General features: G+C 49.8%; 1 protein-coding gene across 1 annotated transcript in view; it reads right to left on the bottom strand.

Annotated features, from left to right (window-relative positions):
- Nucleotides 1–11,018: 11,018 nt before the first annotated feature.
- The window catches only part of telo2 (TEL2, telomere maintenance 2, homolog (S. cerevisiae)), a 41,494-nt gene continuing 38,749 nt past the window's right edge, over nt 11,019–13,763 (bottom strand). The window contains 3 exon segments of the mRNA XM_072481378.1: nt 11,019–12,231; nt 12,761–12,876; nt 13,524–13,588. Coding sequence (XP_072337479.1) covers nt 12,128–12,231; nt 12,761–12,876; nt 13,524–13,588 — 285 coding nt within the window. The 3' untranslated portion in view covers nt 11,019–12,127.

Below are 13,763 nucleotides of genomic sequence, written 5' to 3'. Positions count from 1 at the left end.
ATCTCTACATTGGTAACTAGTCAGCCTTTAAATGTGTGTCAAAGCATCCGCAATCACATCATCCTTTCCAGCAATGTGTACAATTTTAACATTGAACTGTGGTAATAAACTCCAACGGACTAATCTTGCATTCCATTTTTAAACCTTTCTATAAACGCAAGTGGATTATGGTCTGTGTAAATTAAGCTTTGTTGATTGTCATGATGGACGTATACTTCAAAGTGCTGAAGGGCTAGTAGCAAGGCTAAGGCATCCTTTTCAATGGTAGTTTTTCTGAAAAAACCCCAATGGCCTCTCTATTCTTGCAGCGTTGTCTTGTAGTAGCACTGTTTTCACTCTCCCTTTCAAAATCAAAGACAATGTGCTTCCCTTTGTCAGGTTTCTGACTGTGCAAATAGAGAGGACCTCCGGAATGAGTTTCTTCTGCATGTCTGTCTCTCGTATAATGCAGCCAGTCTTTTCTGATTGTCCAATGAGTGTTTATTCAAATTTTGAGGATCTTCTGCAGCCAAACTGCAAGTAGTATTGTCAATGCGGAGGGAAATATTTGGTTTGTTTTTAATCAATAAACACTCTTCAACCCCTCCAGCTTTATATTCTCTCTTTTCCTGCACATGGTAAAGCTGAGGGTTCAATCGTTGCAGAGTTGGTTGGCTGTATATACACCATTCTTTGTTTTACAGCTTTTACCTCCTCATCGGACTCTTCATAATCACAGTCCTTATCTCCATTTAGTAATAAAGATTGAAACAACTTGTGCTTTTCAAATTTCAACTGTTCTTCTTTACTTTCAGAATCAGAGGATAACACATTGTTGGTTCCATTAACTTCCTGCATTTTGTTAACCGATTCGGTGGCAGAATCACTATAGGGTGCTCCACCCTGATCCTCTTAATTTTTATAAAACGGAATTGATTACTGATTATTTCATCTCCTTTACTATTTACTTCCTTTAAAAAAAATTTTTTTTAGAGTACTCAATTCATTTTTTCCAATTAAGAGGCAATTTAGCGTGGCCAATCCACCTAGCCTGAACATCTTTTGGGTTGTGGGGGTGAAACCCACGCAAACACGGGGAGAATGTGCAAACTCCACACGGACAGTGAGCCAGAGCCGGGATCGAACCTGGGACCTCGGCGCCGTGAGGCTGCAGGGCTAACCCACTGCGCCACCGTGCATCTATTTACTTCCTTTACTGTGAAGAGGCACTATGGACTTTTAAAAGGACGTGGGTTAATCAGCTGTTTGCTTGATGTCACTTCACAGTGCTTGCTGTCCTTGTCCTGATTAGCTGATGCCTGCTATTAAATATATTGTCCTTCAAAACAGGCAGGCTGTGGGAAATATTTGCACCTGAAGTGAATGGCAATGGGTCTACTTCACGAGGCTGTAACAAACTACTTTTAGAAAAGTCCTAGTCACTTTCCTCTCCCGATTTGCTGCCTTCTTTCGTAGCTTTGGACAAATTACTTGCCATTTGTTTAAGATCAGTTAGTGAAAGTTCTATTCGTCTATCATTACTTCATGGTCAGAACCAAAATCAAAGTCATTGCTATTAGATTCGTAATCCGCTTTCTTATGGTCACCTTCGGTCTTAGAATCCTCAAAATCTGTTTTTCTACTAAATTTTATCTTTGACAAATCTCTGTGAGGAATCATTCTCATCGAGGTAATTTCATCAGCATCAGCAGAATCAGATTCACTACCATTCTCATTTGATATGCGATTAACATTTGTTTATTTGAGTCCTTTAATGACCGATCGGCTTTCCTAACTCCCACATGCCCTACTGTTGGCATCTCATGTGCTATCTGCAGTACATCCCACAGACTCTCTGTAATCATGGGTGAAGCAACCACCTTCACTCCTGCCAAATCATTCCCCAAAAGTAAGTCTACTCCGTCCACTGGGAATACCACTCCGACGACTACTGGATTTGACATTAAGTCACACTCCAATTGTATATTATACAATGAAATTGGGATATAACCCCCACTTATCACATTCACTAATACCTTAGTTTTCATTGAGCTCTCTGGAAGGAAAACCAACTTCTTCTCCAGTAAGAGAGTTTGAGTAGCACCTTTAAAATAGTTATGGGTTTAGCTACATTAGTTGAGGAAAAGGGGCGATCTTCTGCTTAAAAACTCGGAATAGTTCTCATTTACCTCATTCCTCCTACCTGCTCTCACAGCAGTTTACCTCAGGTCTCCTAAGTCCGGTTAAAGCTACAGTCTGCCCTGTAGTATTCTCCACCTTTGTTCCTTTTTTGGAATCCTCCTTATGAACCCCCACCAGTTCCATGGGCTCTCCTTGCAACTTGCAACATGCTGAAAGAACGTATCCCACCTTGTCACAATGGTAAAACCTAGGCTTTTGCGTCTCACCTTCACCCTCAGTAGCTTCCTTCCTGGTCTGAGGAAGAGATCTCGGAGCATTCCCAGCTATCCATTCTTTACCTTGGCTACCTGTCTTCCTTTCACTCTCCCACTTCCTATCCTTCCAAAATTATAGGGGTGATAAATTTATGGATTAGCTCATAATCATCAGCTATAATTGCTACTTGCCGAGCAGTCTTCATCCTCTGGTCTTCAATATAGGTTCTTATTGTAGAAGATAGGGGATTCTTAAATTCCTCTAAGAGTAGGACCTCTCTCGGAGCCTCATAGGTAGTTGTAACTCCCAATGCTTGTATGCAGCTCTCAAAATTATTCTGCTTAACCCTTTTGAATTAGCTATATGTCTGTGCTGGCTGTCTCCTTAAATTAAAACTTTTGCCTATATTTCCTGTTCTTTTTCTTTTTGCCTCAGCTCCATTTCTCTTTGTTGCATCTCCATTTCTACTTTTGATTCCCTTTCATGCTCTAACTGCAATCAATCTCTCTAGCTCAACGTCCCCACCAGAAAATATCCTTAACGCTACACTACTTTGTGGGCTCACTTGTGTTCCTAGCAACTCTTTTAAATTAAAATGATGAGCAATCGCATCGATTATCTCCACCTTGCTAGCTCTAGCTAGCATCTCTATTTCTAATTCCCCTGCCAATTCAACTAGCTTGTCTTTTCGAAGCTCTTTTAAATAAACCAGAGATAGGATGCCATCTGATGAAAACCTTTAGCAGCTTCCAGAGTCATCCTGTTATATTACTACAAACCTGGTGTCTCTTTAATTTACACTGTAACCCAAACATCAGCATCAACTGTTCCAAAAATCCTGGATGAGCCCCCAAATTATCTTACGACACCCTGGGCTAGTGAGTGGTCAATTCCAGTCCCTCGCGCCCCGGAGTCACAACACAACCAATAATTCTTATAAAAATAGACAAGGTCTTTGGCCCTTAGCTGCCCAATTAATTATAGTCACCAGTTTTGTAAATGTAACCACAATTACTGAACTATAATGAAACATGCAACAAATACAACTGGTTAACTATTAATTAATACCTCAGGTGGCATGTGGTGCAGTGGTTAGCACTGGGACTGCGGCGCTGAGGACCCGGGTTTGAAACCCGGCCCTGGGTCATTGTCTGTGTGGTGTTTGCACATTCTACCTATGTCTGCATGGGTTTCACACCCACAACCCAAAGATGTGCAGGTTAGGTGGATTGGCCACGCTAAATTGTCCCTTGATTGGAAAAAAAAAAATTGGGTACTCTAAATTAAAAAAAATATATTAACTTACGGGGCTGGTTTAGGACAGGGCTAAAGAGCTGGCTTTTAAAGCAGACCATTGCAGGCCAGCAGCACGGTTCAATTCCCGTACCAGCCTCCCCTAACAGGCGCCGGAATGTGGCGACTAGGGGCTTTTCACAGTAACTTCATTTGAAGCCTACTTGTGACAATAAGCGATTTGCATTTCATTTTTCTTTTCAACTAATTCCTAATTCCACTTTAATTTGCCTCCACCCTTTATGCGCACACAAGATAAACAAACACAGAGGGGTGGAAAGGGGTAAAAATAATAAGTGAAAGGAAAAAGAATCTTTGTTTCAGATTATGGCTTTTTACCACACCTTTCTTCACAGCAAGCTTGCACGTTAAAGCCTCTGTTTTGCAGCCTGTAATGATCTTCGCTATAGATTCATTCATTGAGGTTCACTGTACTTTAGAAATGCAGTACTCGAGGACTTCCGGGTGCGGCTTTGCAGAGCTAGGTCGCATGTTCGGTAGCTCCCGCTTGGAACGGACTTTTGGGCTCTTTACAGGGCCCCCCACGGCATTTGTTCGCCATTTCCCGGTGTGGGAAGAAGACTGCAACATTCCCCCGACAGTGTCCCCCAGGAATGGTATGTCTCTTGGTTACCAGACCCGGCAGAAACAGTAAAAGATTTGGCTATAACTGCAGGATAAACAAAGCCTCTTCCAGCATGCAGGTGGGGGAAGGGCAAGCTTAAGGCTGCAAGCTGACTTGAGGGCCTTTATTAAAGGTGAATTCTATCATCAGAGGGAACAACTGTGAAAAGATCTACCAAGGCCATTGAAGAAGCGGGGTCGAGGCTTCCGGTGGCGGCTATGGAGGAGTAGGTCGCGCATTCGGCAGCTCCTGTCTGGAACGGACTCTCAGACCTTTTTCAGGAGTTTCCACAGACTTTTTGGGGCAGATTGGTGAAGCGAACACTGCCAAAAGGATTCCCTCTCGAGACTTCCGGTTGCGGCTATGCGGAGCTAAGTCGCACATTCGGCGGCTCCCGCAAAAGCGGACTTTTGGGCTCTTTTCAAGGCCCCCAAGGGCACCTTTTCGACGTTTCCCGGTGTGGGAAAGAGTTAATAACAGCTCCCCGTCAGTATATGGCTTTAACGAGGAGCGGGGCGACAAAAAAGGTGGTGGTGGACCTGAAGAAGGGAGGGAAGAAGGACAAAATGGCGGCGGACGGAGACCAGGCAGCGTGGAGTCGGTGGGTGGAGGAGCAACAGGGGGGTATCCAGCGCTGCCTCAGAGAGATTAAAACGGACCTGCTAGAGCCGATGAAGGCTTCTATTGATAAGCTGCTGGAGACACAGATGGCCAAGGGGGTGACGATCCGAGATGCTCGACAAAAGATCTCTGACAATGAGGACGTGATCATAGGCCTGGCGGTAAAGGTGGAGGCGCACGAGGCACTCCACAAGAAATGGCAGGAGCGGTTTGAGGAGATGGAGAATCGGTCGAGGCGGAAGAATCTGCGGATTCTGGGCCTCCCGGAGGGGCTGGACGTGGGGGCCTATGTGGTCACCATGTTGAACTCGCTGATGGGAGCGGGGTCCTTCCAGGGGCCCCTGGAGCTGGAAGGGGCCCATTGTGTTGGCGAGGAGGCCCAAGGCTAATGGGCCTCCGCGGGCGGTGCTGGTGCAGTTCCATCGGTTCGTCTATCGGGAGTGTGTGCTCAGGTGGGCCAAGAAGGAGAGGAGCAGCAGGTAGGAGAACGCGGAGGTTCGGATATACCAGGACTGGAGTGCGGAGGTGGCGAAGAGGAGGGCCGGGTACAATTGAGTGAAGGCGGTGCTGCACAGGAAGGGGGTGAAGTTTGGCATGTTGCAGCCGGCGCGACTGTAGGTCATTCCAGGTTATCAGCCGGATCAGGGGGCTACCCGTCGACTAGCCATGACCCCCTCCTCGGCTAGCCACGCGCCCGCACCCCACAAGGACCTACAAGGACCGGCACCATTATTTTGAGTCTCCGGAGGAGGCGTGGGCCTTTGTTCAGGCCGAGAAGCTGGACACAGACTGAGGGTCGGGATGGGCGATTGGGGACTGCGGTGGATATGTTATGCCTATTTTTGGTTCGGCGGGGGGGGGGGGCCTTTGCATTTTTTTGGGTTTCTTTTTCTCTGTGTTTTTCTCTTTCGGGTTGGGAAGGGTGGATGGGGCGGGTTGGGCACTGTTTTGGTTGGTGGCGGGGCCTGGTAGATGGAGAGCGCAGGCTTTCTTCCTGCGCCGAAGACTGGGGGGGGGGGTGGGAGCGAGGATTGTATCCCGCGCTTAGAACGGAGGGGGGAGGGGGAGAGCCAGTGGATGGGGAGCTGGAGAGGAGGGTGTGCCACACAATGGGAGGAGTCGAAGGGGAGGCGGGAGTGGCCAGAGTCAGCAGGAGTCAGCTGACTTGCGGAAGTGCAATGGGGGGAGTAAACCAGCTAGGATGGGTCCTAGGCGGGGGGGTGGGGGGAGGGGATCGAGTTGCTGCTGCTAAGGTCAAGGAGGAGCTGGAGCGAGTGGGGGGGGGGGGTCGAGACGGGGGTATGCCGCTGTGGGGAACGGGCCGGGTGTGGGGTGCGGGCGCGTGGCTGGCTGAGGAGGGGTCATGGCTAGTCGGCAGGGGAGGGGGGTGGGTAGCCCCCTGATCCGGCTGATAACCTGGAATGTAAGGGGACTGAATGGGCCGGTTAAGCGGGCCCGCGTGTTCGCGCACCTGAAGGGGCTCAAGGCGGATGTGGTTATGCTCCAGGAGACACACCTGAAGGTGGCAGACCAGGTACGACTGAGGAAAGGGTGGGTAGGTCAGGTGTTTCACTCGGGGCTAGGTGCCAAAAATCGAGGGGTGGCGATCTTGGTGGGAAAGAACGTGTAATTCGAGGCGTCGAGCATTGTGGCAGATAATAGCGGTAGGTACATAATGGTAAGTGGTAAGTTGCAGGGAGAGAGGGCGGAACTGGTCAATGTGTATGCTCCGAACTGGGACGATGCGGGTTTTATGCGGCGTATGTTGGGTCGGATCCCAGACTTGGAAGTGGGGGGCCTGATAATGGGGGAGACTTTAACACGGCGTTGGATCCGGCACTGGATTGCTCCAGGTCTAGGATGGGTAGGAAGCCGGCGGCGGCAAGAGTGCTGAGGGGATTTATGGACCAAATGGGAGGGGTGGACCCTTGGAGATTTGCAAGGCCGGGGGCTAGGGAATTTTCATTATTCTCACATGTCCATAAGGCTTATTCTCGAATCGACTTTTTCATTTTGAGTAGGGCGCTGATAGCGAGAGTAGAGGATACCGAGTATTCGGCAATAGCCATTTCAGACCACGCCCCGCATTGGGTGGACTTGGAGATGGGGAGGAGAGGGACCAGCGCCCACTGTGGCGCTTGGAGGTGGGGCTGTTGGCGGACGAGGAGGTGAGCGAGCGGGTCCGAGGAAGTATAGCGAGGTACTTGGAGACCAACAAGGAGGTCCGAGTGGGGATGGTATGGGAGGCACTGAAGGCGGTGGTGAGGGGAGAACTGATCTCCATTAGGGCCCACAAGGAGTGGGGGGAGAGGGAGAGGCTGGTGGGGAGATGGTGAGGGTAGACAGGAGGTATGCGGAAGAGCCTGAGGAAGGATTGTTGAGGAAGAGGCGCAGCCTCCAGGCCGAATTCGACCTGGTGACCACCAGGAAGGCGGAGGTGCAGTGGAGGAAGGCCCAGGCGGGCAGTCTACGAGTATGGGGAAAAGGCAAGCCGGATGCTGGCGCATCAGCTTCGGAAGCGGGGCGCAGCTAGGGAGATCGGGGGAGTTAAGGGCAGGGGAGGGAGCGTGGTGCGGAGTGGGGTTGGCATCAATGGGGTCTTCACGGACTTCTACGAGGAATTGTACCGATCCGAGCCCCCATGGGAGGAGGGAGGGATGGGCCGTTTCCTGGACCAATTGTAGTTTCCAAAGGTGTAAGAGGGACTGGTGGCGAGACTGGGGGCCCTGATTGGGCTGGAGGAACTGATCAAAGGGATAGGAAGCATGCAGGCGGGGAAGGCACCGGGGCCAGACGGTTTCCCGGTCGAGTTCTATAAAAAAATATATGGACCTGTTGGGCCCGCTGTTAGTTAGGACCTTTAATGAGGCAAGGGAGGGTGGGGCTTTACCCGCGACGATGTCCAGGGCACTGATCACCTTGATCCTGAAGCGGGACAAGGATCCCCTGCAATGTGGGTCTTACAGACCGATTTCCTTGCTAAATGTAGATGCCAAGGTGCTGGCGAAGGTCTTAGCCACGAGGATTGAGGATTGTGTGCCGCAGATCATCCATGAAGACCAGGCGGAGTTTGTGAAGGGGAGACAGTTGAACGCGAATGTGCGGAGGCTTTTGAACGTTATCATGATGCCGGCGAGAGAGGGGGAGGCGGAGATAGTGGTGGCGATGGACGCTGAGAAAGCCTTCGATAGGTAGAGTGGGGGTACCTGTGGGAGGTGCTGAAGAGGTTCGGGTTTGGGGTGGGGTTTGTCAGGTGGGTTAGGCTGTTGTATGAGGTCCCGATGGCGAGTGTGGCCACAAATAGGAGGAGGTCCGAGTACATTCGTTTGCACCGAGGGACGAGACAGGGGTGTCCCCTGTCACCCCTGCTCTTCGCACTGGCGATTGAACCCCTGGCTATGGCACTGAGAGAGTCGAGGAACTGGAGGGGGTTGGTGCGAGGTGGGGAGGAACATAGGGTGTCGCTTTATGCGGACGACCTGCTGCTGTATGTGGCAGACCCGGTGGGATGAATGCCAGAGGTAATGAGGATCCTTAGGGAATTCGGGGACTTTTCGGGGTAAAAGCTCAATATGGGGAAGAGTGAGCTGTTCGTAGTTCAGCTAGGGGACCAGGAGAGGGGGATTGGCGAGCTCCCACTAAAAAGGGCGGAGAGGAGCTTCAGATATTTGGGGGTCCAGGTGGCCAGGAGCTGGGGGGCCCTGCACAGGCTTAACTTTACAAGGCTGGTGGAGCAAATGGAGGAGGAGTTCAAGAGGTGGGACGCATTGCCGCTGTCCTTGGCGGGTAGGGTGCAGTCAATCAAAATGACGGTGCTCCCAAGGTTTTTGTTCCTGTTCCAGTGCCTCCCAGTGTTTATCCCGAAGGCTTTTGTCAGGCGGGTTAACAGGAGTATAATGGGGTTTGTATGGGCGCGAGGAGCTCCGAGGGTGAGAAGGGTGTTCCTGGAGCGGAGTAGAGATATGGGGGGGGCTGGCGCTGCCCAACCTCTGTGGGTACTACTGGGCCGCCAATGTGATGATGGTGTGCAAGTGGGTGATGGAGGGGGCTGCATGAAAGAGGCTGGAGACGGCATCTTGTGTGGGTACGAATCTGAGGGCACTGGCAACGGCACCGCTGCCGCTCCCTCCAAGGAGGTATACCACGAGCCCGGTGGTGGTGGCGGCCCTCAAAATTTGGGGGCAGTGGAGGCAGCATAGGGGGGAAGTTGGGGCCTCAGCGTGGACCCCATTACGGGGGAACCACCGGTTCGCCCCAGGAAGAACAGGTGGAGGGTTTTCGGCTACTACCACACACAGTACAGGACAGGGTGCTCTCGGGGAGGTGGGTGGGAGTGGGGAAGATCTCGGAAACTTACCAGGTGATGCAGGAGGAGGAAGAGGCCTCGGTGGTGGAGTTGAAAGGTAAGTGGGAGGAGGAGTTGGGAGAGGAGATCGAAGAGAGGACGTGGTCAGATGCCCTAGGGAGGGTGAATTCTTCCTCTTCGTGCGCGAGGCTCAGCCTCATACAGTTTAAGATGCTGCACAGGGCACACATGACCGGGACAAGGATGAGCCGGTTCTTTGGGGGTGAGGACAGGTGTGTTAGGTGTTCAGGGAGCCCAGCAAATCACACCCATATGTTCCTGGCGTGCCCAGTGCTGGAGGAATTTTGGAAGGGCGTAGCGAGGACGGTGTCGAGGGTGGTAGGATCCAGGGTCAGACCGGGCTGGGGGCTCGCAATATTTGGGGTGGCAGAGGAGCCGAGGGTGCAGGAGGCAAAAGAGGCCGGAATTCTGGCCTTTGCGTCCCTGGTAGCCCGGCGAAGGATTCTCCTTCAGTGGAAAGATGCGAGGCCCCCAAGCGTGGAATCCTGGATCAGCTATATGGCAGGGTTCATTAAATTGGAGGGGGTGAAATTCGCCTTGAGCGGGTCGGTACAAGGGTTCTTTAGGCGGTGGCAACCGTTCTTAGACTTTCTGGCAGAACGATAGACATTGGTCAATGGCAGCAGCAGCTCGGGGGGGGTTTACTTTATTTTTGTTTATGTTATTTACACTGGAGTGTCTGAGGGGGTGTATACACCTGTTGCGTTAAGTCGGGGTGTTAATGTTAATTTATTATTTATGTACGGGGGGGGGGGGGGGGGGGAGGGGTTTGGGCGGTTGCTTTTTTAGATTGTGTATTGTACTTAACCCTGTTGGGTTCTTTTTTCTTTCTCATTTTGTTATTGATACTTTATGAAAACTTTTAATAAAAATTATTTTTAAAAAAAGAAATGCAGTACTCGCAGCTTTTCTGGGGAGAGATAGCCCTCACAGCAGGCTTATTAGAAAGAAAGGCATTCCAGCCTGATAGGATCCAATCACCACCTGTTGCCAGACACATCACAGCCTTGTGGGCCAATTCATTGGCCACCAGCCAATCAATCAAACCGAGTCCCAACCCCATCTCTCTCACTGGTGCCGGCAAGTCTTTTAAAAATAAATTTAGAGTACCCAATTCACTTTTTCCAATTAAGGGGAAATTTAGCATGGCCAATCCACCTACCCTGCACATCTTTGGGTTGTGGGGACGAAACCCACGCCATCATGGGTAAAATGTGCTCACGGACAGTGACCCAGAGCCAGGATCGAACCTGGGACTTTGGTGTCATGAGGCACCAGTGCTAACCAATGCCCCACCGTGCTGCCCTAGTGCCGGCAAGTCTGCAGTTTATGTTCAAACAGCATAGACTAGCAAAGTTCTTCCCTGTAATTTGTGGATTATTTTGTTTGAATTATAGATACAGGCTACTTGCCTGAAAGAGACATGTCCATTAATCATCAACGGATCAAAAACGAGTGGCAAAATAAATAAGGGAATAAACAGGAAGGACCCTGACACTGTCTAAATTTCCACATGAATGGACAGCTACAAGGTTGCCTACCAGGTGATCTACAGTTTCAGTAGAGATGGGAGGTAGAGGAGGCAAAATTAAAAGCTGCAGAAGGACCAAGCCCAGCATTGAAAGAGGCAATTATCAGCTTTACTAGTGAGACAGAGAGAGTAGGTAACCCTTCTCATTACCCCTACTCAATAAGGTACAAAATAAAAGCTGTGCAACACAACAAAATTCCAGCTGGTGACTGAGGAAAAAGTATAATTTATTTTAGAATGACAAGAAATCACAGACTGTGTTGATCGGCACAAGAATTATTTCCCGGAATCTGAAAGCAGATTGGACCTCGATACGGCGCACACTTATCTGCTGCAATACGTGTTGGCGCTGGGAGAACATGGGGAGTTTTTCTGTCCAATTTTCCCCACTTTGGCACAGAGGCCCCTGTGCCCCCTCCCCCAAGAGACAGTCACTAGTTCAGACCAAGGGGAGGAAATATGAGACTTCTGGAGTGTACAACTCAGCTTACACAATTTGATAAATTTATTTTGGCCCTGAAGACAGGTCACATGGATAAAACTGAACAAATCATTAGCAGAAGGAAAGGGTCTTTCTCACCGTTACAGTATTTGTTAACGTACACAGATAGTCACTGCTGCAGTGGATTAAATATATATCATGTTGTGTGGTGCTCATCGTTACAAACTAGAAAGTCACAGGTTCCCACGGTGGTAGATCAGGTATGCTACCATTTATCCCAGTCTTTCTGGTTTGGGCAGGTTTCCCCACTCCTTGTTGCTCTATTCCTGCCTGAAGTCACACGTGGCCATCGGGATCAGGAACAGCAATGACTCACTTCCATGTTGAGCAGCCTGTTGACACCAAGTGGCCAGTCCCCAGGGGGTCACAGAGACACACCCCAACAAGAATCAGAAACAAAGATAGGGTATATGTAGGTTCTCAGAGACACTCTATGATTACAGATGACTGCATCTCCAAGTTAGAAAATTAACAAGTCCGCAAGTGTGCATAGACGCGTTAGATGTGAGACTTTGAGACCATGATCTACTTTTCTATTGACAGTTTAACACTGCATTAAAGCCCCTTGAGCTAACTGTTCTGTAAGTACAACCAAACATGGAGGATAAATCATTATGGGTTCAGACTTCTCTCACCCATGTCAGCCTCAAAGGAAATCAGTTTATCTCCCCCTCCTGTCCCTGCATTGCCGATGACGTGTCCTGTCCAAGGCCATCTCAGACGGTGTCTCACACCCCAGTTCGTGATCACGAGGAAGTGTCTTCTGCAGTTTACAGGTTTCTCCATTTATGGGTCTGGGCTTGAGCTCTGCAATTATTCTGCGAAAAGACCAAGTTTCTTCTTGAAGTTTTCCAGTAGCAGCAAGCTTTGCAAGGCTGACTTGCGGCAACCTTCATCTGGATCATTCTCAGCAACATCTGGCGAGAGAGTAACATCCTCAGGTTAGACTGCAGCGCTGGAAGTCAAACACTGCTGTACACACAGAACTGGGTGTTCCCACTCAGGGTACACCTCACACCCCAGGGGGTAAGGCACACAGGGAAAATCCCAGCCATGAGTGCAGCAACTAAGCTCAAAGCTCATTTCATTGGGGACCTATAAGACAGCACTCAGCATGTTAGGCTTTCTATACTTCTCACCAGTTGGACCCCTTCAGATCCTTTGATGAAGGGAAGCCAGTTCCCTCTTCCATGTAATCAGCCTGTGGACCTGCAGAGAGATATGTCTAGATAATCCCCAACTCGAGGGACCTCTATCCCCCAGAGCAGCACCTGCATAGTGCGGTTGCACAGCAATTCTATTAGGGCAGTTCAGCTTTAGGACATTGATTGAGAAAAACCCACCCATACACATCCAGCAGGTGTGGCCTGGGCTCAGGCCATGTCCCTGAGCAGGAAGGTCAGTGTCTAATTTTCTGCATTCCCTGGAACTCTGTTGAGGACTCACCTGCAAGCCAGGATCTCATTTCCAGGAGTTCGTCTGGAACTTCGGTCAGGAGGATGTGACTAGGAACACTCAGTAATATCGAGGAGACAGCAAATAGTGTACCCTGTCGCACATACCTGAGAGAGTAACAAGAGAGACCTGAGAATGGGTTACATACCCTCCCGAATACAGGCAACTAAGCTGACAGCTCACAGCTCAAACCATCAGGACTTTGCTACAATGACCCATCTAACCTAGCCCACACACCAAAAACTGAATTCCCCCATTCTACTCAAGTGTGTTCAAAGCAGCCTTCAGCAGTAGTGACATACAGACTAGAGCTGGAGAGGCTCCTGGAGATGCGAGCTGGATATCATCAATGGATACAAACCTCCCTCCCCCATCCCGTCCCCTCACTCCATTGTTCCGTAGATCTCCACTGGGATCATGCACCATTGATCTCAAAATCCACCAGCAAGTAATGTCGGCCAAATGACTGTCCTGATACGACACCATTCGAATGGCCACTGGAGGAGTGCTCATACAGAGCAGTATTCGGACTGCCATGGGTCGCATCGCTCACTATGTAGCCTGCACTCCTCGTCATTGCTCACACATGAACAATGATGTTGGGTGAAGGAGAGCAGGGACTTGTGAGAAGGTGAGGTGAAAAAAATCAGAGAGCACAACTGAAGAGAGGCTACAGCAGCAAAACATGCAAAAGCACAATTACAGGAGAGAGAGGGTTTGCACCAAGGTTATAGGTAGCTAAGCAGTTACTTACGTATCTGTGTGATACCGAACAGCCCAGGTGAAATCCAGCAGAGCTTTCCCCATGTGGATAGCGATCTAGGGGAGGATAAATTCACCAGTTACTCACATTGCTGATGCTCTGCCACTCATATGAAAAAGGTCTTACAAAGTGCTTCTGTTTGAATGTCTGAACACTGTCCCATTAATCCTGCACCAGAACAGTCCAGAACTGTGCCCCACACTCACTCCTGTGGTAGTGTTTCACTCCTTG

Source organism: Scyliorhinus torazame, chromosome 17, assembly GCF_047496885.1.
Source record: "Scyliorhinus torazame isolate Kashiwa2021f chromosome 17, sScyTor2.1, whole genome shotgun sequence".
NCBI lineage: Eukaryota > Metazoa > Chordata > Chondrichthyes > Carcharhiniformes > Scyliorhinidae > Scyliorhinus > Scyliorhinus torazame.
Note: the sequence above shows the minus strand (reverse complement) of the source record. Positions and strands in the feature narration are given on the sequence as shown.